General features: G+C 42.6%; 1 protein-coding gene across 1 annotated transcript in view; it reads right to left on the bottom strand.

The window, feature by feature from the left end:
• The window catches only part of LOC106579901 (neuronal calcium sensor 1), a 41,446-nt gene extending 24,884 nt beyond the window's left edge, over positions 1–16,562 (bottom strand). The window contains exons 1-4 of the mRNA XM_014160255.2: positions 16,196–16,562; positions 14,337–15,268; positions 14,060–14,228; positions 946–970 (exon numbers count right to left, since the gene is read on the bottom strand). Of these exons, the coding sequence (XP_014015730.1) occupies positions 946–970; positions 14,060–14,123 (89 nt within the window). The 5' untranslated portion in view covers positions 14,124–14,228; positions 14,337–15,268; positions 16,196–16,562. The remainder of the gene's footprint in view (positions 1–945; positions 971–14,059; positions 14,229–14,336; positions 15,269–16,195) is intronic.
• Between the last annotated feature and the right edge of the window lie 8,305 nt (positions 16,563–24,867).

The raw sequence follows: 24,867 nt of genomic DNA, 5'->3' as shown, positions 1-24,867 counted from the left end.
TCACAAAGCCAGTAGGTTAAGTGCAGTCTGAGAGTAGTGGGAGGCCAGAGAGCAATACATGATAATACGGCTACCCTCTCTGAAACACATTTAAGGTGCAATCTGATGATATGCCCACAATCTCATGGAGGGAATGCTATGAGCTATAGTAACACAAAAGAGTGTAGAATGCTCTTTGCACCTAGCGATTTTTTTGTTGTTATCAGAAGTCCTTCTTGAAAATAGCCCCAGAAGGCTTGGGAGGCGCAGGGATTAGATCCCGGAGGTGTTTGTATCAGTGTTATCAGACAGACTCCAAAGTCACTCTGTCTCACTATTATCAGGCTTCAAAGTCATTCTATTTTCAGAACTCATCTGTCTCCAAGGCAATGTGTGAGAAATTAACTTTGCAGTAGAACTATACTATCTAGCCTACTTAAATACTTTTCCCATGGATTCCACCTCAGAAGCAATATCTGTGTGCCACGGATCTATCAAATTGAGGATTTAATCAGAGGGCTATATAAAGTGAAATACTCCCTCTGTAGAAAAGCCTTAATACCCAGCTGCAGAGTTGGAGCATCAGTCAGACATGAGTCAACAACCCAGGAAGCTCCTGGCCACCAGCCCAGCCAGCTCACACCCTAGTCACTGCTCTCAGCCCCCAGAGCAGCAGACCTACTCTCCAGGTTCAGACCAGTCACAGTGGCCCTGCAGACTGCAGTCAGCCTTTAGCTGGCCCCTGGAGCACCTGGCATTAACACAAGAACATCTGCCAAATGTAGTAGACAACATATGTTGCAGGTGACTCAGTCAATATCACCCACATGGGCAGCTACAGTTCTATTTGAGTCTATTTGAGGACTAGGGGCAATGCATAGGTTAGAATAATTTTTGGGAGAAGAGGGGTAAAATAAAAAGTGTGGAGAAGGAGATTTGGAGGGTCATTTAAAATGATGTACTTACCACTGTTGCACCTCTTTCTCTGTAACTGTAAGAAAAAAAGAAACTGTTTTTAGCAAGAGACAAACTAATGTACTATGATTCAGACCATTAAGATGACTTGGCAAATCCATTGGCAGTTGAAAATCACAGATTCCCATGACTGTACAGGTTGGACTGACAGTGTATCTGGCTTGAAAGCATATTATTAATAGTGCTGTCTATTTAAATTATGATTGCACTGGGGTTTCTCAATTTGTAACCACCCTGAGGAATAATGTGTAATTCCGTACATATTGGTAACAAACCGAATGATTCATCACACCTGAAGCTATGGAATTCACAAATCTGCTGCATTGCTCCCAAAGACCACATCATTATTATTATTTCAAAGGTCAATTTAGCACATTGTGTGTGTGAGAGAGAGAGAGGTCACTCAGCAGGAAGGTGAGTGGCTTGGGTAACGAGACATGTTATCATGCCCACACAAGCAGCATTATTATCTGCCAGTATCTAATCAACTACTCCCTCATGGTTCTCCTTTCACAATCTGAACCCTGGGGCATACTCTCTAAAACAAGGGCTGAAAACCTGGGGGTCCTGTGACGTCGTTCTGAAGGTACACTGCTCATAGCAGTGGTTCTTCGGACAGACAGGTAGCTTTCTCTATACAGGATGCTACTTAAGGCACTACACACAATACAACAAACTAAATGTTCACGGGCTATATTTTGCTGTTCCCTCTGCCACAGGTCATAATGTTGTTGTCACCATCTTGGTTGGATGAAAAAAAAAACTCATATATAGAGTCCTGCAAGACTTTATCCAGTCTGTGGAGGGAATAATTCATAGGTTTGAATAGTCACAACTATCATATTACCTGAACCTTACACAGTGAATGTGCAAAGGTCATGTCCAGGAATACCTGTAACCTTCCAAGTACAAGCTCATGCCAGTGAGTGAATGAGTTCCCAGTGGAAAGGGAGAGGGATGATATAATTGAGAGTAGGTGTCCGCCTTTCCGCCTACACGCTCAAACAAATATCATTTGGGGAAAGATTGCCTCATTTTAAAGACCAAAAAAAAAAGAAACCATTCTCTTAATTTTCCTCTTTCATTCAACAGTAACCTAGACAGTGCCATTTCACCACTAAGTAGTTAATTCAACATTTTAATGAAGCTTGTCATGTAGAGCAAAGGATAGGCTATTTATTTACATTGCCTGATGCAGTGTTGTTTTCTTGGGTATTTTGCTTAATAAATACAGGTAACTGCCAAAATAAAGGAAACACCAACATAAAGTGTCTTAATAGGGCGTTGCTTCAATGCACATTGGCAAATATTCTACAAGTGTCTGGAACTCTATTGGAGGGATGCAACACCATTCTTCCATGAAAAATTCCATAATTTGGTGTTTTGTTGATGATGGCAGTGGAAAACGCTGTCTTTGGCACCGCTCCAGAATCTCCCATAAGTGTACAATTGGGTTGAGATCTGGTGACAATTTCATCGTAGAAAAACCTAACTTGTTTGAATAAAACACAAAATATGTTGCTTTAGTTTTTCCATAAATCATAAAAACAGAATACTAGTTTACGTTTACATTAAACTATAATATTTATAAAAACACTGTCTGTGGACGTATCTCAACGCTTAAGTTCCCGTAAAACTCCAACCAGTTTTTAAATAAAATGTTATTCACCCATGATGCATCATCTAGAGGAGTAGTCCTTAGGTAAGCACAAATTAATCTATTTACTTATATGCCTTCAGAGTGAGGATCTTATTCTCAAACAACCCCTTTACCCCACTTGGCCTTCTCATTATCAAAATGGCAAAAAATCTGAAATTGGGGAAAAGTCAGAGAACCATTAACTTACCAACATGGTGGCATGAATGGGCTTCAGTGATGTGGTCAATTGTTTGCTGACTCATCTGTCTTCTATTATTTGCAGATTGAGTTTAGGAGGTCTCATTACCGAAACACAAATGTCTCATTACCCACCATTTTTAGGTCTGTTTCGGAAATGAGAACCTTAATTTGGATGTGCTGTGTTGGTAATTTTGTTTATTTACTAGGACCACTACTTAAATCGGAAGGTCCTGAATAGTCATTCTGAAAAGTACTTTCTCTCTCATGGCTAACTACCAGGAAGTTTGAAAAGACAGGCTTAGTTGGCAGGGAGCTTATTGTAAGTATCTTTGCTATAGATGAATAGGGTTTTGCTGACATCCTACAGTCAAATTCTGGCACCGGTAGAGTAGCTATCTAGCTATATAAACCACGTCCCTCTGGAAACACGTTTTCTCCGATGTTGGTTACAAGGCAGTACTTATTTCAATTAAGTAAGAGAATATCATGTTACCATTGGTGTAATTAAATGAGAGTTAAGGTGATGTCACCTTGTCCCCTCAATAATGAATCTATGTGTTTGACATGGAGGAGGGGACCAGTAACTTTATGATCAAATGTTATCAATGGTGAATGCACCAATTTGTAAGTCGCTCTGGATAAGAGTGTCTGCTAAATGACGTAAATGTAAATAATGTAAAAGCAAGTCATTTTTCATACTTTGGTCATAATACTTTGATCTGGTTTCCTTCAAATACCATCTAATTTCATGAAAAACATTTTTATAAAAACAGTTATTTGATTAAGTAGGGTTTATCAAGAAATATGGGGTGTATACAGAAAATACACGAGCTCTGAAGCAAGCTTCCAGAAAATTGGAACGGAAATGGCGCCACACCAAACTGGAAGTCTTCCGACTAGCTTGGAAAAACAGTACCGTGCAGTATCGAAGAGCCCTCACTGCTGCTCGATCATTATATTTTTCCAACTTAATTGAGGAAAATAAGAACAATCCGAAATTTCTTTTTGATACTGTCGCAAAGCTAACTAAAAAGCAGCCTTCGCAAATGGAGGATGGCTTTCACTTCAGCAGTAATAAATTTATGAACTTCTTTGAGGAAAAGATCATGATCATTAGAAAGCAAATTACGGACTCCTCTTTAAATCTGGGTATTCCTCCAAAGCTCCATTGTCCTGAGTCTACACAACTCTGCCAGGACCTAGGATCAAGGGAGATACTAAAGTGTTTTAGTACTATATCTCTTGACACAATGATGAAAATAATCATGGCCTCCAAACCCTCAAGCTGCATACTGGACCCTATTCCAACTAAACTACTGAAAGAGCTGCTTCCTGTGCTTGGCACTCCTATGTTGAACATAATAAACGGCTCTCTATCCACCGGATGTGTACCAAGCTCACTAAAAGTGGCAGTAATAAAGCCTCTCTTGAAAAAGCCGAATCTTGACCCCGAAATTATAAAAAACTATCGGCCTATATCGAATCTTCCATTCCTCTCAAATTTTTTTGAAAAAGCTGTTGCACAGCAACTCACTGCCTTCCTGAAGACAAACAATGTATACGAAACGCTTCAGTCTGGTTTTAGACCCCATCATAGCACTGAGACTGCACTTGTGAAGGTGGTAAATGACCTTTTAATGACGTCAGACCGAGGCTCTGCATCTGTCCTCGTGCTCCTAGATCTTAGTGCCGCTTTTGATACCATCGATCACCACATTCTTTTGGAGAGATTGGAAACCCAAATTGGTCTACATGGACAAGTTCTGGCCTGGTTTAAATCTTATCTGTCGGAAAGATATCAGTTTGTCTCTGTGAATGGTTTGTCCTCTGACAAATCAATTGTAAATTTCGGTGTTCCTCAAGGTTCCGTTTTAGGACCACTATTGTTTTCACTATATATTTTACCTCTTGGGGATGTCATTCGAAAACATAATGTTAAATTTCACTGCTATGCGGACGACACACAGCTGTACATTTCAATGAAACATGGTGAAGCCCCAAAATTGCCCTCGCTAGAAGCCTGTGTTTCAGACATAAAGAAGTGGATGGCTGCAAACTTTCTACTTTTAAACTCGGACAAAACAGAGATGCTTGTTCTAGGTCCCAAGAAACAAAGAGATCTTCTGTTGAATCTGACAATTCATCTGGATGGTTGTACAGTCGTCTCAAATAAAACTGTGAAGGACCTCGGCGTTACTCTGGACCCTGATCTCTCTTTTGAAGAACATATCAAGACTGTTTCAAGGACAGCTTTTTTCCATCTACGTAACATTGCAAAAATCAGAAACTTTCTGTCCAAAAATGACGCAGAACAATTAATCCATGCTTTTGTTACTTCTAGGCTGGACTACTGCAATGCTCTACTTTCCGGCTACCCGGATAAAGCACTAAACAAACTTCAGTTAGTGCTAAATACGGCTGCTAGAATCCTGACTAGAACCAAAAAATTTGATCATATTACTCCAGTGCTAGCCTCCCTACACTGGCTTCCTGTTAAGGCAAGGGCTGATTTCAAGGTTTTACTGCTAACCTACAAAGCATTACATGGGCTTGCTCCTACCTATCTTTCCGATTTGGTCCTGCCGTACATACCTACACGTACGCTATGGTCACAAGACGCAGGCCTCCTAATTGTCCCTAGAATTTCTAAGCAAACGGCTGGAGGTAGGGCTTTCTCCTATAGAGCTCCATTTTTATGGAATGGTCTGCCTACCAATGTGAGAGACGCAGACTCAGTCTCAACCTTTAAGTCTTTACTGAAGACTTATCTCTTCAGTAGGTCCTATGATTAAGTATAGTCTGGCCCAGGAGTGTGAAGGTGAACGGAAAGGCTGGAGCAACGAACCGCCCTTGCTGTCTCTGCCTTGCCGGTTCCCCTCTTTCCACTGGGATTCTCTGCCTCTAACCCTTTTACAGGGGCTGAGTCACTGGCTTACTGGTGTTCTTCCATGCCGTCCATGGGAGGGGTGCGTCACTTGAGTGGGTTGAGTCACTGACGTGGTCTTCCTGTCTGGGTTGGCGCCCCCCCTTGGGTTGTGCCATGGCGGAGATCGTTGTGGGCTATACTCGGCCTTGTCTTAGGACGGTAAGTTGGTGGTTGGAGACATCCCTCTAGTGGTGTAGGGGATGTGCTTTGGCAAAGTGGGTGGGATTGTGTCGAGGCACAGATCTGGGGAAGGGTACCAAAAAATGTCTGAAGCATTCAAGGTCCCCAAGAACACAGTGGACTCCATCATTCTTAAATGGAAGAAGTTTGGAACCCCCCAGACTCTTCCTAGAGCTGGCTGTCCGGCCAAACTGATTAATCCCGGTAGAAGGGCCTTGGTCAGGGAGGTGACCCGATGGTCACTCTGAAAGAGCTCCAGAGTTCCTCTGTGGAGATGGTTGTCCTTCTGGAAGGTTTTCCCATCTCTGCAGCACCACCAATCAGGCCTTTATGGTAGAGTGGCCAGACGGAAGCTACTCCTCAGTAAAAGGCACATGAAAGCCCACTTGAAGTTTGCCAAAAGGCACATAAGGGACTCTCAGACCATGAGAAACAAGATTCTTTGCTCTGATGAAACTAAGATTGAACTCTTTGGCCTGAATGCCAAGCGTCACATCTGGAGGAACCTGGCACAATCCCTATGGTGCACGGTGGTGGCAGCATCATGCTGTGGGGATGTTTTTCAGCAGCAGGGGCTGGGAGACAGGATCGAGGGAAAGATGAACAGAGAGAACCTTGATAAAAATGTACAGAGAGAACCTTGATGAAAATCTGCTCCAGAGCGCTCAGGACCTCAGACTGGGGCGAAGTTTCACCTTCCAACAGGACAACGACCCTAAGCACACAGCCAAGACAACACAGGAGTGGCTTCGGGACTAGTCTCTGAATGTCCTTGAGTGACCCAGCCAGAACCTGGACTTGAACCCGATCAAACATCTCCGGAGAGACCTGAAAATAGCTGTGCAGCGACGCTCCCCATCCAACCTGACAGTTTGAAAGGCTCTGCAGAGACGAATGGGAGAAATTCCCCAAATACAGGTGTGTAAAGCTTGTAGCGTCATACCCAAGTAGACTCGAGACTGTAATCGCTACCAAAGGTGCTTAAACAAAGTACTGAGTAAAGGGTCTAAAATACTTATGTAAATGTGATATTTCCATTTTTTTAATTTCTAAAAACCTATTTTTACTTTGTCATTATGGGGTATTGTGTGTAGAATGATGAGGGGGGAAAACAATTTAATACATTTTAGAATAAGGCTGAAACGTAACAAAATGTGGAAAAAGTCAAGCGGTCTGAATACTTGCCAAATGCACTGTACTTTAACAATTTTGCTTAATGTGACTTTTGTTCTTTATTCAAATGTGTCTACATATAATAAAAAATAAAAAAATGACATGTATACAAAAATTATTATGACCAAAACAAAGTAAAAAAAAAAAGGTTGTGTGTTATGGCAATGAGATAAAATACGAAATACATTTTTTATATTTTTATTCTCATTAGGGGAGCAATGTAAAAAAATATTAGAAATTGATTTGTTTATTACTTTTTGGGACTTTGAAAACTGTTGCGGTAATGACCATTTTTGTGTTGGTAGATGTGGAAATGGTGGTAAAATACATAATATCTGATAAAAAAAAACATTATTATTATTATTATTATTAAATAGATAAGTACTGATCCTAATCTCAATGATTCTAAAAGAAAAGTTATGGAAAAATTACACTTGAGCATAATGGAGTCAATTGTCAGTTTCGTGAGAATGACTCAGCCAGGCGATTTGTTCTCTCTTAATAACCTTTTAAATATTGGACCCTTTTTTCCACATTGTCGCCTAAAATGACACGCAAATCTAACTGCCTGTAGCTCAGGACCTGAAGCAAGGACATGCATATTATTGATACCAGTAGAAAGGAAACTTTTTGAATTTGTGGAAATGTGAAATGAATGTAGGAGAATATAAGACATTAGATCAGGTAAAAAATAAAACAAAGAAAAAGATGTGTTTTCTATTTTTTTGTTCCAATTGAAATGCAAGAGAAAGGCCATTATATCACTTAGGAGTCTAGGCGCAATTTCGATTTTGGCCACTAGATGCCAGCAGTGTATGTGCAAAGTTTTAGACTGATCCAATGAACCATACTGTTCAAAATGTTGTATCAAGTCTACCCAAATGTGCCGAATTGGTCAATTGATGCATTTTCAAGTACATAACTATAGATAACATACAAAAATTATATGGTAATAAATTAAAAAAATTACACTACCAGGAATGTCATAAATGATGGATAATTAGCTTCCCTACAGAAAAGACATGTGCAGACACAGCAGGGGTTCAAACTGTAGAACCCAGTTCCTACATTTGAATATAAAAATAGGTTTTATCAAACAAAACTATGCTACATTTGATCTTTCTGCCCATATAAGACATGTCTATGTCCTGGGAAATGTTCTTGTTCCTTACAACGTCATGCTAATCACATTAGCGCACGTTAGCTCAGCCATCCCGTAGAGGGGACACCGATCCCGTAGAGGTTTTAACAGACTAGTTACAATATTTTTATTAGCCTATTTAGAACCAGAATCATTGTCCAGTATTGTGGCTGACTGGTGCAGTAGGTATAAGAGCAGTAAAGAGACATGATGCAACCAATTTCCACTGAGGGTATAGCCTATGCCCACATGTACATAACTGCTTTGCTCAGCGCTTCACAGAGAATTATCATGTGACACATTCATAAATTATAGAGTCAATCTCACGACTGTCAGGCAAGCCATTAAATTGGCCTCAAAAGTCAATGCCGTCCAAAAATCTAGGCAATTCACCATGGCTGAGATTTAATCAAGTTTGATTATGTAACTCAGTCAAAGGCAATGGGCAGTAATACAATCAGCCTATGAGGAGGGAGGAGAGCAGTGAGGCCAGGGCTAGCAGCTCATTTGCCCTGCAGGCCTACTCACATCCAGCTTGCACTCTGTCAGTATAAACCTCTGAGCTGAGTCTGACGGCTAACAAAAACACCTATTACATCCTCAAGTTATTTGACTGGGATTCCTCTTTCCATATGATATCAGACCAGTCATTTGGAAAACCATTTAGGCTTGTTCAGTTTTAGGTACAGTAGGCTAAACTGTGGCCCCCTACATTAAAATATGGGTATGTTTTAAGCCATAACATGCAATATTAAATGCTTGTTAAATTGGCAAATTGAAATAGCTAATAGAAAATGGCAAGCAGAGGAAGTATCTCTGCTTTCTGCCCGCACAATCAAATGTGTAAGACTGGTATAATTATAGATAGGCTTTTACTTTGAAGTGTCAAAAGAGAATGTCTCAAACTTGACATTGGATCAAAGTGAGGTTGGCAATAGGAGTAAAAACGTTGCTTATGAGATTTACTTGACTGGCTGTCAAATTACCTTAGATGCAAAAAAAAAACACAATCTCCAGAACTGCATCCTGAAATTGTTAACGCACAGACGGTGCTCCTCCTCTAATTTGGGTGTGTGCCTTGGACAGGACAGTAGGGTAAGCCAGCTTCTTTTAATCTTTTATTATGGCACTGAAAACAGGCCTACAACTTCCTGGGCTCAAAATTGATCAAGGAAAACAACTTCCAATGAGAAAGGAAGAAAGGATATTATTTATAAGTTAGAGGAAGAATATTTAAGCCTCTCAACAGGAGAGGGAGAAGAAGAATCAGAAAGAAAAGGAGATGGAATGAGGGGAGAAATGATAGGGTGTCTAAATTAGACGAGAGCGGGGTAAGGGAGTGGGCATGCTGGGAGAAAAGGCTGGGTGCCCCTCTGTGCAAAGCTAAGGAGATGAGATCCTAATTATACTGTTCCATTCCCTGCTCAAATAGGGCAATTAGGGGATGTGGAGGGAGAGAGAGAGAGGAGAAAACAGAAGAGAGAGCTGGATAAAGGAGAGCAGCAAACAGCCCATCCCAGCACGAAGCCAAATCTTCCTCAGCTCTTCAATCTCCTGCCACAGCAGCCTTCCCTGGTTGTGGTGTGGTGAAGCCCACTGCGTGAACAGAACTGTCATTAAGCAGCCATTGGCTGTCAACTCCCACCCAACACCTGGCATGCAATGCTACAAGCTAACCACCACCCCACTAGATTCAATACTGTGAGCACAAATGGAATGTTTCAACTCTAGTGTTCTAAATGCTGAAGGAACAAAAAGCAATATTTATATGCAAAATGGACGGCTTCATTTAAATGGCTACAGTTGAAGTCGGAAGTTTACATACACTTATGTTGGAGTCATTAAAACAAATTTTTCAACCACTCCACAAATGTCTTGTTAACAAACTATAGTTTTGACAAGTCGGTTAGGACATCTACTTTGTGCATGACACAAGTCATTTTTCCAACAATTGTTTACAGACAGATTATTTCACTTATAATTCACTGTATCACAATTCCAGTGGGTCAGAAGTTTACATACACTAAGTTGACTGTGCCTTTAAACAGCTTGGAAAATTCCAGAAAATGATGTCATGGCTTTAGAAGCTTCTGATAGGCTAATTGACATCATTTGAGTCAATTGTAGGTGTACATGTGGATGTATTTCAAGGCCTACCTTCAAACTCAGTGCCTCTTGCTTGACATCATGGGAAAATCAAAAGAAATCAGCCAAGACCTCAGAAAATAATTTGTAGACCTCCACAAGTCTGGTTCATCCTTGGGAGCAATTTCCAAATGCCTGAAGGTACCACGTTCATCTGTACAAACAATAGTACGCAAGTATAAACACCATGGGAACACGCAGCCGTCATACCGCTCAAGAAGGAGACGCATTCTGTCTCCTAGAGATGAACGTCCTTTGGTGCGAAAAGTTCAAATCAATCATAGAACAACAGCAAAGGACCTTGTGAAGATGCTGGAGGAAACAGGTACAAAAGTATCATATATCCACAGTAAAATGAGTCCTATATCGACATAACCTAAAAGGCTGCTCAGCAAGGAAGAAGCCACTGCTCCAAAACCACCATAAAAAAAGCCAGACTTTGGTTTGCAACTGCACATGGGGATAAAGATTGTACTTTTTGGAGAAATGTCCTCTGGTCTGATGAAACAAAAATAGAACTGTTTGGCCATTATGACCATTGTTATGTTTGGAGGAAAAAGGGGGAAGCTTGCAAGCTGTCATGACGTTGGCCTCTTTGAGTACAGGGAGGACAGTTGACCCCCTCCCCCCTTTGCACCATCCCCCAACCTACCTTCCCCCACCCAGGCCCTGTGTGAAAGGGTTGTAAAAACTCTACGAGGAGAATCTCTTGCCACATGGCCCATAGAGAGACACAGGAAATTCTTCCAACTCACAGAATTGGGGAGCCAAGCGACATTTGTGTTCTGGAGAAGGTATGGAAGATTGGTGAAGAATCCAGCTACGAACTGGTCCGCTTGGTACAATTTTGTGATACTCAGAAGAGACAATATAGCCATATTACCATAAAACGGTTTATATAATAGCCTCAGTGATGAGAATTGCATCCACATGGTTGTATAGAATGTATTAATAAGGATAAAGCTTTTGTAATACATTGAGAATCTATGTACTGATGTTAATGTGATGGAGTTGTATTCCTGTACCAAGCTTAACTCAGTCATCGGCACGCCCCCAGGGACACAGACAGGACCAGGCGTCATGTTCTCTGTTCACTATAAAACCCCCCCTGACTTACTAGTCTAACAGACCCGGCCTCCACTCCATTGCGAGTTGGCCAATAGGTTTGACCATCCAAGTACTCTACTGAAAGTGAACTATACCACGTGGTTAACTTTTAGACTATTGATACTGACAGAATAAGAACAAGTCTTTGATATTAATTATTAGTCTGCAGCTAAGTAAATTATGTCGCTTTGAAAGATTCATTCTAACCGAGAGAGAAAGAGAGAGAGAGAGAGAGAGAGAGAAAACTCTCAAACAGAACGACGCTCCAACAAGGATCCCGACGACACACTGAGCGTAAATATATATTGATTGCAATTGTTCCCGAATGAGTGAGCGTTCAATTGTCAATTGTTAATATTAATGAACTCTGTGTACCTCCTCAGCTGAACAGTTTATGACCCATTGTTAACAAGACACCAGCCATGCCTGGTTTAGCCCACTAGGGCACATTACTCTACCAATTCTTTGTGATGATAATTACTGTTTGTATACTTTCTGTGAATTAATTAGTTTAGTAAATAAATGATTTTAAGACAATTGATGTATGGATGACTCTTAGTAAAGACTGGGTTCGTGCAGATACAACAATTTACGACGTTTGGAATGAGACTGGACGCGAGGTAAAATATACCATTTAAACCAGAAGATAATCGGCCTATACTATAATATAATATAATATATAATGTTAAAATATAGGAAAGTTATATTAGGAAAATTATAACTTCGTAATCTGAATATTTTCCTTGGTGCCCCGATCTCCTAGTTAATTACAATTAAACGATTAATCAGTTTGATCGCGTGATAATAATTACAGGGAGTTCATTGATAAACATGTCTTCAGTTTAATGGTACCCCAAAGACACGACAAAGCCAAAGAACACCATCCCAACCGTGAAGAACGGGGGTGGCAACATCATGTTGTGGGGTTGCTTTGCTGCAGGAGGGACTGGTGCACTTCACAAAATAGATGGCATCATGAGCTAGGAAAATGATGTGGATACATTGAAGCAACATCTCAAGACATAAGTCGGGAAGTTAAAGCTTGGTCGCAAATGGGTCTTCCAAATAGACAATGACCCCAAGCATACTTCCAAAGTTGTGGCAAAATGGCTTAAGGACAACAAAGTCAAGGTATTGGAGTGGCCATCACAAAGCCCTGACCTCAATCCTATATAACATTTTCATGTAAACTTCTGACCCACTGGGAATGTGATGAAAGAAATCAAAGCTGAAATAAATCATTCTCTCTACTATTATCCTGAGATTTCACATTCTTAAAATAAAGTGGTGATCCTAACTGACCTAAGACAGGACATTTTTACTAGGATTAAATAAATGTCAGGAATTGTGAAAAACTGAGTTGAAATGATGTTGAGTTGAGATGATTAAGGTGTATGTAAACTTCCGACTTCAACAGTATGTGGATATGTTCATTCTGTGATTAGAGATCCTAATTAACATAATTGTGATTATCTTGTTATTGATGCAAATGCCTCCAGTCCACTTTGCCTGACTTAGGCTAAGTGACCTATTGCACACGATGAAAATAGTGTTATTTCGCCTGCTACTTGAGAACCTTAGCCTAAATGTGCATACTAATGGCAATGTATGAAAGCTCCATCAAGCCCATATTTGCTAACTTTTGGCAAACCACCACCAGCTTGATTGCTGATCCAAAGTCTTAACTCCATCTGCATATTCATATATCTCTCCTTCCCAGTGGACTGAATCCAAAGACCTGAACTAATCACAATTTGTGACACCATAGAAATATTTATGCAAGCCAAAAATATGAAGCCTAGGCTATATCCACAGAGGATGACATTTAAAGGCCCAGGGCAGTAAAATTTCTGTTTTCCTATGTTTTTTATCATATTGTAACAGCTGATGAAACAAATACTGTAAAAGTGTGAAAAATGTGATAAGTGTTATTTCCTGATTGTTGCTTGTTAAAAATACAATCTACACAGGACCTTCTAATCAGCAGGTTTGCATGGGCTGGAGTTTCCATGGTGACATCACCATGCGGTTCCAAACCTCTCTGCCAATAACAGCTAGTTTTCAGTTTTCCCCTCCCCACGCAGACCACTGCCAGACAGTCCTAGCAAAATTCTTGCTTGAGAAATAGTTTTTAAAAAGCTATTTTTGCCCATGTTAATATACATCTATTACAGTAGGGTACTTAATTGTTACCCAGAAATGATTTAATATTGATATAAAACAGCTGCATTGGGCCTTTAATTTGTGCTGTTGTTTCTGAGGATTAAGAGAAACAGAAGCCTAGATGTCTTATACAGGCTACATGGAAACCAGGTCATATGAGGTACACATTTAGTATTTTATTCAATATTGCTCATCATAAAATACACTAGAAAATTCACCAGCACTAAATCAGACTTGGTTCAGTGCTCTTATAATGCTGTTTTAATGCTGTTACATAGTTATGAAATAGGCATGTATTATTATAGGTTATTTATTAATCCATGTTACAATGATTTTGTTATCCCAACATGAAATATTTGCATTTTATACAATCCACATCCTATCTCAGTCCAGTTGAAAAAAGATATAACATAAAAAAAAGGCCACTCACAGTAGGTCTTCCTGGTGAGTTCCTCCACCACCTCCTGCTTGAGCTTGCTGTTTGATTTTCCCATGGTGGGTACCTTTGTCCTCACTGCCTTGGGTTACTCCTCCACGCCTCCTCCAGCTCCACCTTGACACACACTGAACACCCCTCTCAGTCTTCTCCTCAGTCCTCGCTGGTCAAACAGATGCAAATATGGGCCAGTTAAAGAAAGCAATGCAATTATACCACTGAAATAAGAGAACAGTAAACTCTGGCAGAGAATTTAACTCCATCCACCCACCAGGCTTCTGTTCAGTGCAGTCCACTTTGGATGTGGCCAAGATGTGCCCAGACTTCAGCACTCCAGGGCAATCACTCCAACCCCCAGGGGCTCAGAACTGAATAATGGGAGACTGTTGATTCAGAGTCTGAGTGCTCGCCTCCCCTTTCTTTAGAATGTTCAGTGGGCGAGAGTGACGTTGTGATGCGTTGCTACCTTTGTCCTTGGTTACAGGAGTCACTCAGTCTCTGGGTTGTGTGTACACACTCCCTCACACTCAGCTCACTGTTCCTTTCACCCCTCCTTTTCCGCCTTTATCTTCCTCCCACCCTCTTTTCCCACCACTGTCTCTGTGGCTTCGGGTAACTTATAAGAGAATCCTCCCTCTTGACAGCTGAGATAAGGGGGTGGGTAAAAAAGAAATACAATGAACAGGGCTCAGCCTTAGATGCGCTCCCTTTTCAATTATACCCCAGGCTTGAACTCAGATCCCAGCAGGACTTCCTTCAGACACAGCAGCAGAAAATACAAAGTCAAAAGGTCTTTGCGACTTAAACTGTCATTTAAAATGCAAAATACCGAAAATTAGAGAGAAAATAAAAATGTCCCAGTGAGTTTACAGGCTGAGGGATTTATAGAGTGACAGTTCTCTTTTCTCTTCCATTCTGACTCATAATTCTCCCTCCTTCCTGGCTTCACAGCGGCCAGGAGATGAATAATGGAATTGCTCTGTGTCACAGGCCTGAGATGGCATTCATAGATGCTACCTCAGTAGCTGGCTGAGTCTCAGTACAGTACAGGACAATACGGCACCTTTCCTCACTAAGCATTAGGGTCTATGCCTGTGTTTGTTCTGTTCTTGGCCAGAACTGTCTTCTCTATGCATGTGATTGTGGTGACGGTAATCATCGTCTTGTGTTTGCTCAGCTCCATGGTCCCGAGTAACCCAGACACTGTAAAAAAAAACCAGCAGTTGCAAGGTCAGGGCAGTGCCAGGAGGGCAAGATTACTGTGAACATCAGCAAGCCTTAATCCCTGGAATCTCACCCACTCCACACCAATGACAGTGTCAAATGCTGAGCACTTCTCAATGCCGAGTTCTCCTCAAGCATTCACAGACAATACTGAAACAGCAACTTGCTTGACTTCATTGGGTTGAGAGAAAAGCCCTGCTCCTGTATGCAGTCTTCACAATGCTCTTGCAGTGCAGATGCAAAGTTTGGTAATGGAATGACGGAACAAACAGCACAAATCTTCATTCTGTTACCAAACTTTGCATCTGCACTGTTCAAGTACATGTGCTTTGGTAAAATGTTCAGTGGTAATTAATAAAAGTAGTCCATTGTGCATAGAGTTGTATGGTTTCTTTAACTTTGCAATCATAGTTTTTTTGTTTGACATAGCCTACATTTTAAAGTGAAAAATCTAAGTCTCAGCATTACCTTGGAATTGCTCTATGTCATTCAATCTAGCATATCAATTATCCAAAAACATTAAGACATTATGCCAGGCTCAAAGAAAATAACATATCGAAATTACATATAATAATTTTACTCCTCATTGCATTTTGGTTTGAGTTCACTACAATATTTCTACTATACCCAGGCTGTGTGATGTTTCTTAGAACAAAATAACAACTCAATAACGAAACAGTCAAAAAGTAGGCTACCAGTTTGCTAAAGTAGGATACCAGTAGCAGAGACGGATTCAGAGCTATTGCTTAGCAACACAAACAGAAATGGATATGGCGACGGTGAAGGCTGAGCTCTTCGGTTTGTTACCTGTCATTCGTTTACTTCTAAAGCTACTTTCACTATCTATGACAAATAATACCCTTGTAAGAGAAAGACATGATGACAGATTTCTTTTGAAACACTCACCTTCATTTTCAGACAGGCATCCGGAATTAACTGTAAATGGATGAATTATCTGCTTTTCCCGCGAGGCTTCTGTAGTCTAAAGAGCGCGCTTCTCCCGCCGGTCTCTTCCACTGGCGTCAGCTAGATTCAGAGGCGCCTGACATCGCAGTCCTGGATCTCAGGACAACATGTGCTATTAACCGTTTATTTCCTGTGCAATTTTCGATAGTCTGTCTCGAACTGTAAATCAGAGGTATTGTGAAATTATTCAAGATGAACAGCAATTAAGTGTAAGAGAATAGAACAGGATAGATACTGTAATGAAACAGCAGGCAGGGAGCAGGTCTCGAACCCTCGACCTTCAAGCCCGAAGTCCGGCGCGCTATCGACTGTGCCGCAAAAGCATGCTCGAGCGGCAGAGTCGATTTCCGCGCTTATAAACCCAGGGTCGTTACAATACTTTATTTTCCATTTGGTTAGAAACAGAGATTCGTTCTCTGCCTTAATTAACCAGCACACACACCAATGGGGAACAGAGTCAGCAGCAGTGCAGTTAGAGCAATTTTGGGGTTAAGTGCCTTGGTCAAAGGCACAACGGCAGTGGAGCTGGGATTCCTTTTAAATAACATCACCTTGAGAGAGCCATCTCTAGTGGTGTGCTGTGATGTTCTGGATGAGGGACTTTGTCATTAGAGTTAGTGACGTCATGTCCATAGGGGGCACAAGGGCAGGTGCCCCCTCAGGTTTGTTATTTCTTCATTTTTATCACACGTTTTATCATCATTATTTACAAAAAGATCTGTCAATGGTATTTTGCAGAAGGGGTACACTCTGACTGGACCAGGCAAAGAGTACCTAAAAAAAATTATTGTCACCCTTGCAAATTTTGCACCATTTCTTCCAGAAAACTGTTGTGTTGAAATTAAAAAATATTTTGGTATCCACATATGTATGTCTTTGGTCCGGTTCCTCCGGCGACGACCCACAGTCCGGTTCCTCCGGCGACGGCCCACGGTCCGGTTCCTCCGGCGACGACCCACGGTCCGGTTCCTCCGGCGACGACCCACGGTCCGGAGCCTCCTGCGACGACCCACGGTCCGGTTCCTCCGGCGACGACCCACGGTCCGGTTCCTCCGGCGATGACCCACGGTCCGGAGCCTCCGGCGACGATCCTCACACCAGAGTCGCAGTTGAACAAAACCAAAAAATCAGAATAATTTACTAAATGTTAGCTTATTCCACAAAGAAATCATAAAATGGCCCAGACAATATTATTGGCACCTTCTAGAAGTAGGTATGCAGGTTATGCAGTTTCATGCAGGTGATTCTCCTTTACTTTGGAATTGAACTCACATGTGGTGAGTTGCAGGTGCCTGCAATATGAAAATCACTTATTCAACCAGTTTGATTAGAGAAAAGGACTTATTCTCCTGTTTGTGTCACTGTATAGTGCAAAGAAAGAAAACCAGAGAATTATCTGTGGAGGTCAGACACAAGATTGTAGCCAAGCATTGAAAATCTCAAGGCTAAAAGTCCATCTCCAGAGACCTTGATGTTCCTGTTTCCACTGTACATAATGTTAACAAGAAGTTAAAGGCCCATGCCACTGTAGCCAAGCAGAAGATTGTTTGAATGGTGGAGAAAGCTCCTCGATCAACTGCCACACAGATTCAAGCTGACCTTCAGACACATGGTACGACAGTTTCAACTCGCACCTTCCGTCTCCAACTCAATGAAAGAGGGTTATAAGGTAAGGGACCCAGGAGGACCCCACTGCTGAGAGAGAGACATAAGAAAGCTTGACTGCAATTTGCCAAAACACACCTGAACATGCCAAAATCCTTATCCTGTGGACAAATGAGACCAAATTAGAGCTTTTTGGTAAAGCACACCATCTTTATGTTTACAGAAAACAAAATGAAGCCTTCAAAGAAAATACACTTTCCCTACAATCAAACATGGAAGGGGTTCATGTTTTGGGTTGCTTTGCTGCCTCTGGCACTAGGTGCTTTGAACGTGTACATGGCATCATGAAATCAGGATAATACCAAGGCATTTTGGAGCGCAATGTCGGACCCAGTGCCAGAAAGCTTGGTCTCTGTCAAAGGTCATGGGTCTCCCAGCAGGACAATGACCCCAAACACACTTCAAAGAGCACCCAGAAATGGTTCAAGACAAAACACTGGACTGTTCTGAAGTCGCCAGCAATGAGTCCAGATCTAGATCCCATTGAAAACTTGTGGAGAGATCTGAAAACAGCAGTTGGGAGAAAGCACCCTTCAAATCTGGGAGAAAAGAGGGCACGTGAAGAGGGCACGACAAAGCCTATTCCCCCTCAGGAAACTAAAAAGATTTGGCATGGGTCCTGAGATCCTCAAAAGGTTCTACAGCTGCAACATCGAGAGCATCCTGACTGGTTGCATCACTGCCTGGTCCAGCAATTGCTCGGCCTCTTACCACAAGGCACTACAGAGGGTAGTGCGTGTGGCCCAGTACATCACTGGGGCTAAGCTGCCTGCCATCCAGGACCTCTACACCAGGCGGTGTCAGAGGAAGGCCCTAAAAATTGTCAAAGACCCCAGCCACCCCAGTCATAGACTGTTCTCTCTTCTCCCGCATGGCAAGCGGTACCGGAGTGCCAAATCTAGGACAAAAAGGCTTCTCAACAGGGAGCGTTGAGAGCGCTGCAGAGCGGGCGTGCTGAGGAGCGTGACACCAGTCCGGTGTCATATGCACCAGTTTCACGCATCTAGCCTCCAGTGCACCTCCCCAGTCCGGTACGTCCTGTGTCTCCTCCATGCACTCGTCCTGAGGTGTGTGTCACCGTTCCGGTACCATGTGTGCCGGTTCTACGCACCGTGTCTCCAGTGCACCTCCACAGCCCAGTGCGTCCTGTGCCAGCCCCCCGCACTTGCCGTGCGAAGTTGGTCATCTGTCCAGGGCGCGTTGTGCCAGCTTTACGCTCCAGACCTCCAGTGCGCCTCCACGGTCCAGTACATCCTGTACATCCTCCCCGCACTCACCCTGAAGTGCGTCTCACTAGTCCGGTGCCACCTGTACCGGCCCCACGCATCAGGCCTCCAGTGCGCCTCCCCAGTCCAGTACGTCCTGTGCCTGCTCCTCGCACTCGTCCTGAAGTGCGTGTCACCAGTCTGGCGCCACCTGTTCCAACTCCACGCACCAGGCCTCCAGTCCGCTTTCACAGTCCAGAGTTTCCGGCGACAGCCCACGGTCCGGAAGCTCCTGCGACGGCCCACGGTCCGGAGTCCCCTGCGAGGCCCACGGTCCGGAGTCCCCGGCGACGTCCCACGGTCCGGAGTCCCCGGCGACGGCCCACGGTCCGGTTCCTCCGGCGACGGCCCACGGTCCGGTTCCTCCGGCGACGGCCCACGGTCCGGTTCCTCCGGCGACGACCCACGGTCCGGAGCCTCCGGCGATGATCCACGGTCCGGTTCCTCCGGCGACGACCCACGGTCCGGTTCCTCCGGGGATGACCCACGGTCCGGAGCCTCCGGCGACGATCCTCACACCAGAGTCGCAACCGCAGATGGCAGATCCGCGAGCGGGGTCTACATCCCGCACCGGAGCCACCACCAAGGTTAGATGCCCATTCGGACCCTCCCATATAGAGTTAGGTTTTGCGGCCGGAGTCCGCACCTTTGGGGGGGGTACTGTCACGCCTTGGCCTTAGAGATCCTTTTTATTCTCTATTTTGGTTAGGTCAGGGTGTGACTAGGGTGGGTCCTCTAGTTTTGTATTTGTATGTTGGCCTGATATGGTTCCCAATCAGAGTATGTCGTTGTCTCTGATTGGGGATCATATTTAGGCAGCCAATTCCCACCTGTTTGTGGGATCTTATTTTGAGACAATATTGTCTGAATGAAAGCGATTATTTTACTACTGCAGTCAATAACAAATACTGTGTATTTTTAAGCAACTTCTGTCGTCACGGTTTGTTGGTTGTTTGTTGGTTGTTTCTTTTTTGTTGTTGTTGGTTGTAAAGTTTCACTAAAATAATGTGGAACTCAGAGCACGCTGCGCCTTGGTCCTTCTCTACACACAAACGTGACAATCTTGCTAATAGTGGGGGCCTTAAGGAAAACAATATATACATGCAAATGAAAAACTAGTGTATATACATTTTTTTTATTCAATAATACAATTTTAATTGACACATTCTGACTCTCTGACTTATTTCTACTTTAGAGATTTTGAAACCTGGGATGACTCACAATGACTGACTTGGCGGTGAATACTTAATGATGGTGACTCTGTCACGATTCCTACCGACGGTGGCGCCCCCTCCTGCTCGGGTGGCGCTCGGCGGTCGTCGTCACCGGCCTATTAGCTACCACCGATTCCCTTTTTGTTTTTCCCTTTTTTTTATGTTTTCTCACCTGCCCTGAGTTAGGCAATTAAGAGGGCTATTTAGTTCAGCTGGCCCGCACCCTATTGTGCGGGATTGTTTTTCTGTGTGTCGACTGCGTTTGTCTATTGTATTTTTCCCTGTTGTTGGGAGACCTTTTATTTTGTACAGGTGGTTCCATTAAAATTACCACACAGTGTTCGCTGCTTCCTGCGCTTCTTTCCGCCACACTACAGACAAGACGCTACAGACTCAAAGCTCTTTGGGGGTAATTCTGACGAGTTAAGCATGCATAAATGGTCCTAATTCCCTTTTTATGCACTTTTCTCTCTACGAGTATTCTGACCTTGAACTTAAACATGAGAATAGCATGCTATTCACCTGATATTTGTTTTGGGTGGAGATCAAAGAAATGAAGGTGTTTCTACAGATACGCCATATCCTGATTTTGACTTAATTCCCTCATTTTATGCACGATGAAAAGGTGAATATGTTCGAGAAACCTGTCGGTTCCAAGTGGAACAACACTACTTTAATTTTCCCGATAGAAATAACACCATTCTCCATGCACTGTAGTTTACAAATTGATAAGAGCCATTGATGAGAGTTAGGTAAATTGAAGCCGTTTGGATAAGGGGATTGTAAATATAAATTACAATTATTGTGAAACCAGTCATATGGCAGCAAACTGATGTGCAAATGATAGCATAGCGCCAAACCTCCCGAGTCGATTTATGATTTCTAGAATGTTTTAATTATATGCCCAGACTACTTTTTACAATTTGTATTGTGCTGAATATTAGCCACTATCAGTAGCTAACATCAGTTATACCCACATACATTTATGTCTGTCACTTTAGTCTTTCTTTAAAATGTTCATCATTCCATTACATCGTTTATCTTTCTTTCCTCTGTCACATTTGTGTGATTGTTCCCGAAGTTCGCTAGCAATAGTGGATTATATGGCTAACACGTTACAATTTGTGGAAAAATTCAGGACATGTAGCCTATTTGAATCATTATGCAACACATACCATACATAGCAGTTTAAACCTGGAGCCTGGTGCACGGTTCACGACGACTGGACCATTGTCAGCACAGTTCCATGATTAGTGAGGATTATTAGGGTAGATTTATAGGACTACTGTTCAACCCCTATTGTACACTTTTCTCACCTTCCAATATTTCATGGATTAAACAATTGAATATGACAACTTTCAGGATGAATTAAACCATTGTATTTTTTATTCACCAATATATTTGGTCCTTAAAGTTTATTATTCATAAATACTTTCCTAACCCTAAATAATATACAAATTTAGAGTATTTTTAAATCTACCAATTGGTGCTGAAAAGGTGATGAATATGCTTGTATTTACTTGGGCCTGGATGATACCAGTATCGCAATGTTTTTTCCATAGCAAAAATAAAAACAGGAAGCAGGCCAAACTCTTTGGCCCTTTAAAAAAACTGCAGGATGTAAAATCATGTGTGCTATAGCTTGGAAAATAAATAAATGTGATTCTGGATGACAACATAAATGTTTGTTTTTAAAATTAGGTCTGTTTTCCTAAAGAAGTTAAATCCGCTTCATGTTTTGTTTCCTTGCCATGACACGAACAAGTATCACGATACTGGTATTGTCCCGGCCCTAGTATTTACATGGCTTTCTTTAATTGATCCCTAATATTCTGAACAATGCAAGTGTCTTCACTGACATTTTCATCCTCTCCCTCTCTGAGTCTGTAATATCAACATGTTTCAAGCAGACAACCATAGTCCCTGTGCCCAAGAACACTAAGGTAACCTGCCTAAATGACTACCTACCCATTGCACTCATGTCTGTAGCCATGAAATGCTTTGAAAGGCTGGTCATGGCTCACATCAACACCATCATCCCAGAAACCCTAGACCCACTCCAATTTGCATACTGCCCTAAGAGATCCACAGATGATGCAATCTCTATTGCACTCCACACTGCCCTTTCCCACCTGGACAAAAGGAACACCTATGTGAGAATGCTATTCATTGACTACAGCTCAGCGTTCAACACCATAGTGCCCTCAAAGCTCATCACCAAGCTAAGGACCCTGGGACTAAACACCTCCCTCTGCAACTGGATCCTGGACTTCCTGACGGGCCTCCCCCAGGTGGTAAGGGTAGGTAACAACACATCCTCCACGCTGATCCTCAACACGGGCCCCTCAGGGGTGCGTGCTCAGTCCCCTCCTGTACTCCCTGTTCACTCATGACTGCACAGCCAGGCATGACTCCAACACCATCATTAAGTTTGCAGATGACACAACAGTGGTAGGCCTGATCACCGACAACGATGAGACCGTCTATAGGGAGGAGGTCAGAGACCTGACCGTGTGGTGCAAGGACAACAACCTTACCCTCAATGTGATCAAGACAAAGGGAAAGGAGGACCGAGCACGCCCCTGTTCTCATCGACGAGGCTGTAGTGGAGCAGGTTGAGAGCTTCAAATTTCTTGCCGTCCACATCACCAACAAACTAACATGGTCCAAGCACACCAAGACTGTCGTGAGGAGGGTATGACAAAACCTATTCCCCCTTAGGAGACTGAAAAGATTTGGCATGGGTCCTCAGATCCTCAAACGGTTTTACAGCTGCACCATCGACAGCATCCTGACTGGTTGCATCACTGCCTGGTATGGCAACTGCTCGGCCTCTGACCACAAGGCACTACAGAGGGTAGTGCGTACGGCCCAGTACATCACCGGGGCCAAGCTTCCTGCCATACAGGACCTCTATACCAGGCGGTGTCAGAAGGCCCTAAAAATTGTCAAAGACTCCAGCCACCCAAGTCATTGAATGTTCTCTCTGCTACCGCATGGCAAGCGTTATCAGAGCACCAACTCTAGGTCCAAGAGGCTTCTAAACAGCTTCTACCCCCCAAGCCATAAGACTGATGAACAGCTAATCAAAAATGGCAACCTGGACTATTTTCATTGCCCACCCCACCCTTTTCTTTGCTGCTTCTACTCTCTGTTATTATCTATGCATAGTCACTTTAATAACTCTACCTACATGTACATATTACCTCAATTACCTCGACACCGGTTCCCCCGCACATTGACTCTGTACCGGTACCCCCTGTATATAGCCCCGCTAATGTTATTTACTGTTGCTCTTTAATTATTTTTTATTCTTATCTCTTTCTTTTTTTTGTTGGTATTTTCTTAAAACGGCATTGTTGGTTAAGGGCTTGTAAGTGAGCATTTCACTTGTATTTGGTGCATGTGACAAATACATTTTGATTTGATTTGAGTCCAGATGAAAGCGATGCTCCCTTATTGATGTCACTTGTTCAATCCACTTCAGTCAGTGTAGATGAAGGGGAGGAGACAGGTTAAAGAAGGATTTTTAAGGCTTGAGACAAATGAGATATGGATTGTGTGTATGTGTGCCATTCAGAGGGTGAATGGGCAAGACAAAATATTTAAGTGCCTTTGAATGGGTATGGTAGTAGGTGTTAGGTGCACCGGTTTGTGTCAAGAACTGCAACGCTGCTGGGTTTTTCATGCTCAACAGTGTCACGTCCTGACCATAGTAAGATGTTATTTTCTATGGTGGAGTAGGTCAGGACGTGACAGGGGGTGTTTTGTGTTTTTCTATGTTTTGTATTTCTATGTTTGAGTTCTAGTTTTCTATTTCTATGTTTTTTGGGGGGGATGATCTCCAATTAGATGCAGCTGGTCCTCGTTGTCTCTAATTGGAGATCATACTTAAGTAGGGTTTCTTTCCATCTGTGTTTGTGGGTAGTTGTCTTCTGTTTAGTTTTCTGTACCTGACAGAACTGTGCGCTTTCGTTTTCTCTTTGTTATTTTTTCTTTAGTGTTCGGAGTTAAAATACATATTCATCATGAGCAATCAACACGCTGCGCTTTGGTCCCCTCTCTACGACAGCCGTTACAAACAGTTTCCCGTGTGTATCAACAATGGTCCACTACCCAAAGGACATCCATCCAACTTGACACAGCTGTGGGAAGCATTGGGGTCAACATGGCCCAGCATCCTTTTGATTATTTGCGTATTGTTTTCTAGGTATTATTGAGCTAGGAACACAAGCATTTCGCTGCATTTGCGATAACATCTGGCAATCTGTTTACGCGACAAATAAACTTTGACTTGATTTAATACAATGCGTTTAGTGTGTATAAACAGTATGGACAATATATGAATAGCAAAGGTGTGTACAGCAGTAGTTATATAGGATGAGCCATGACTAGAATACAGTATATACATGTAAAGTGGGTAAAACAGCATGTACACATTAAAGTGTCCAGTGTTCAATGACTGTAT

Source organism: Salmo salar, chromosome ssa20 (assembly GCF_905237065.1).
Source record: "Salmo salar chromosome ssa20, Ssal_v3.1, whole genome shotgun sequence".
In the NCBI taxonomy this organism is placed as follows: domain Eukaryota; kingdom Metazoa; phylum Chordata; class Actinopteri; order Salmoniformes; family Salmonidae; genus Salmo; species Salmo salar.
The sequence above is the reverse complement of the archived record's forward strand: the minus strand, read 5'-3'. Positions and strand labels throughout refer to the sequence as shown.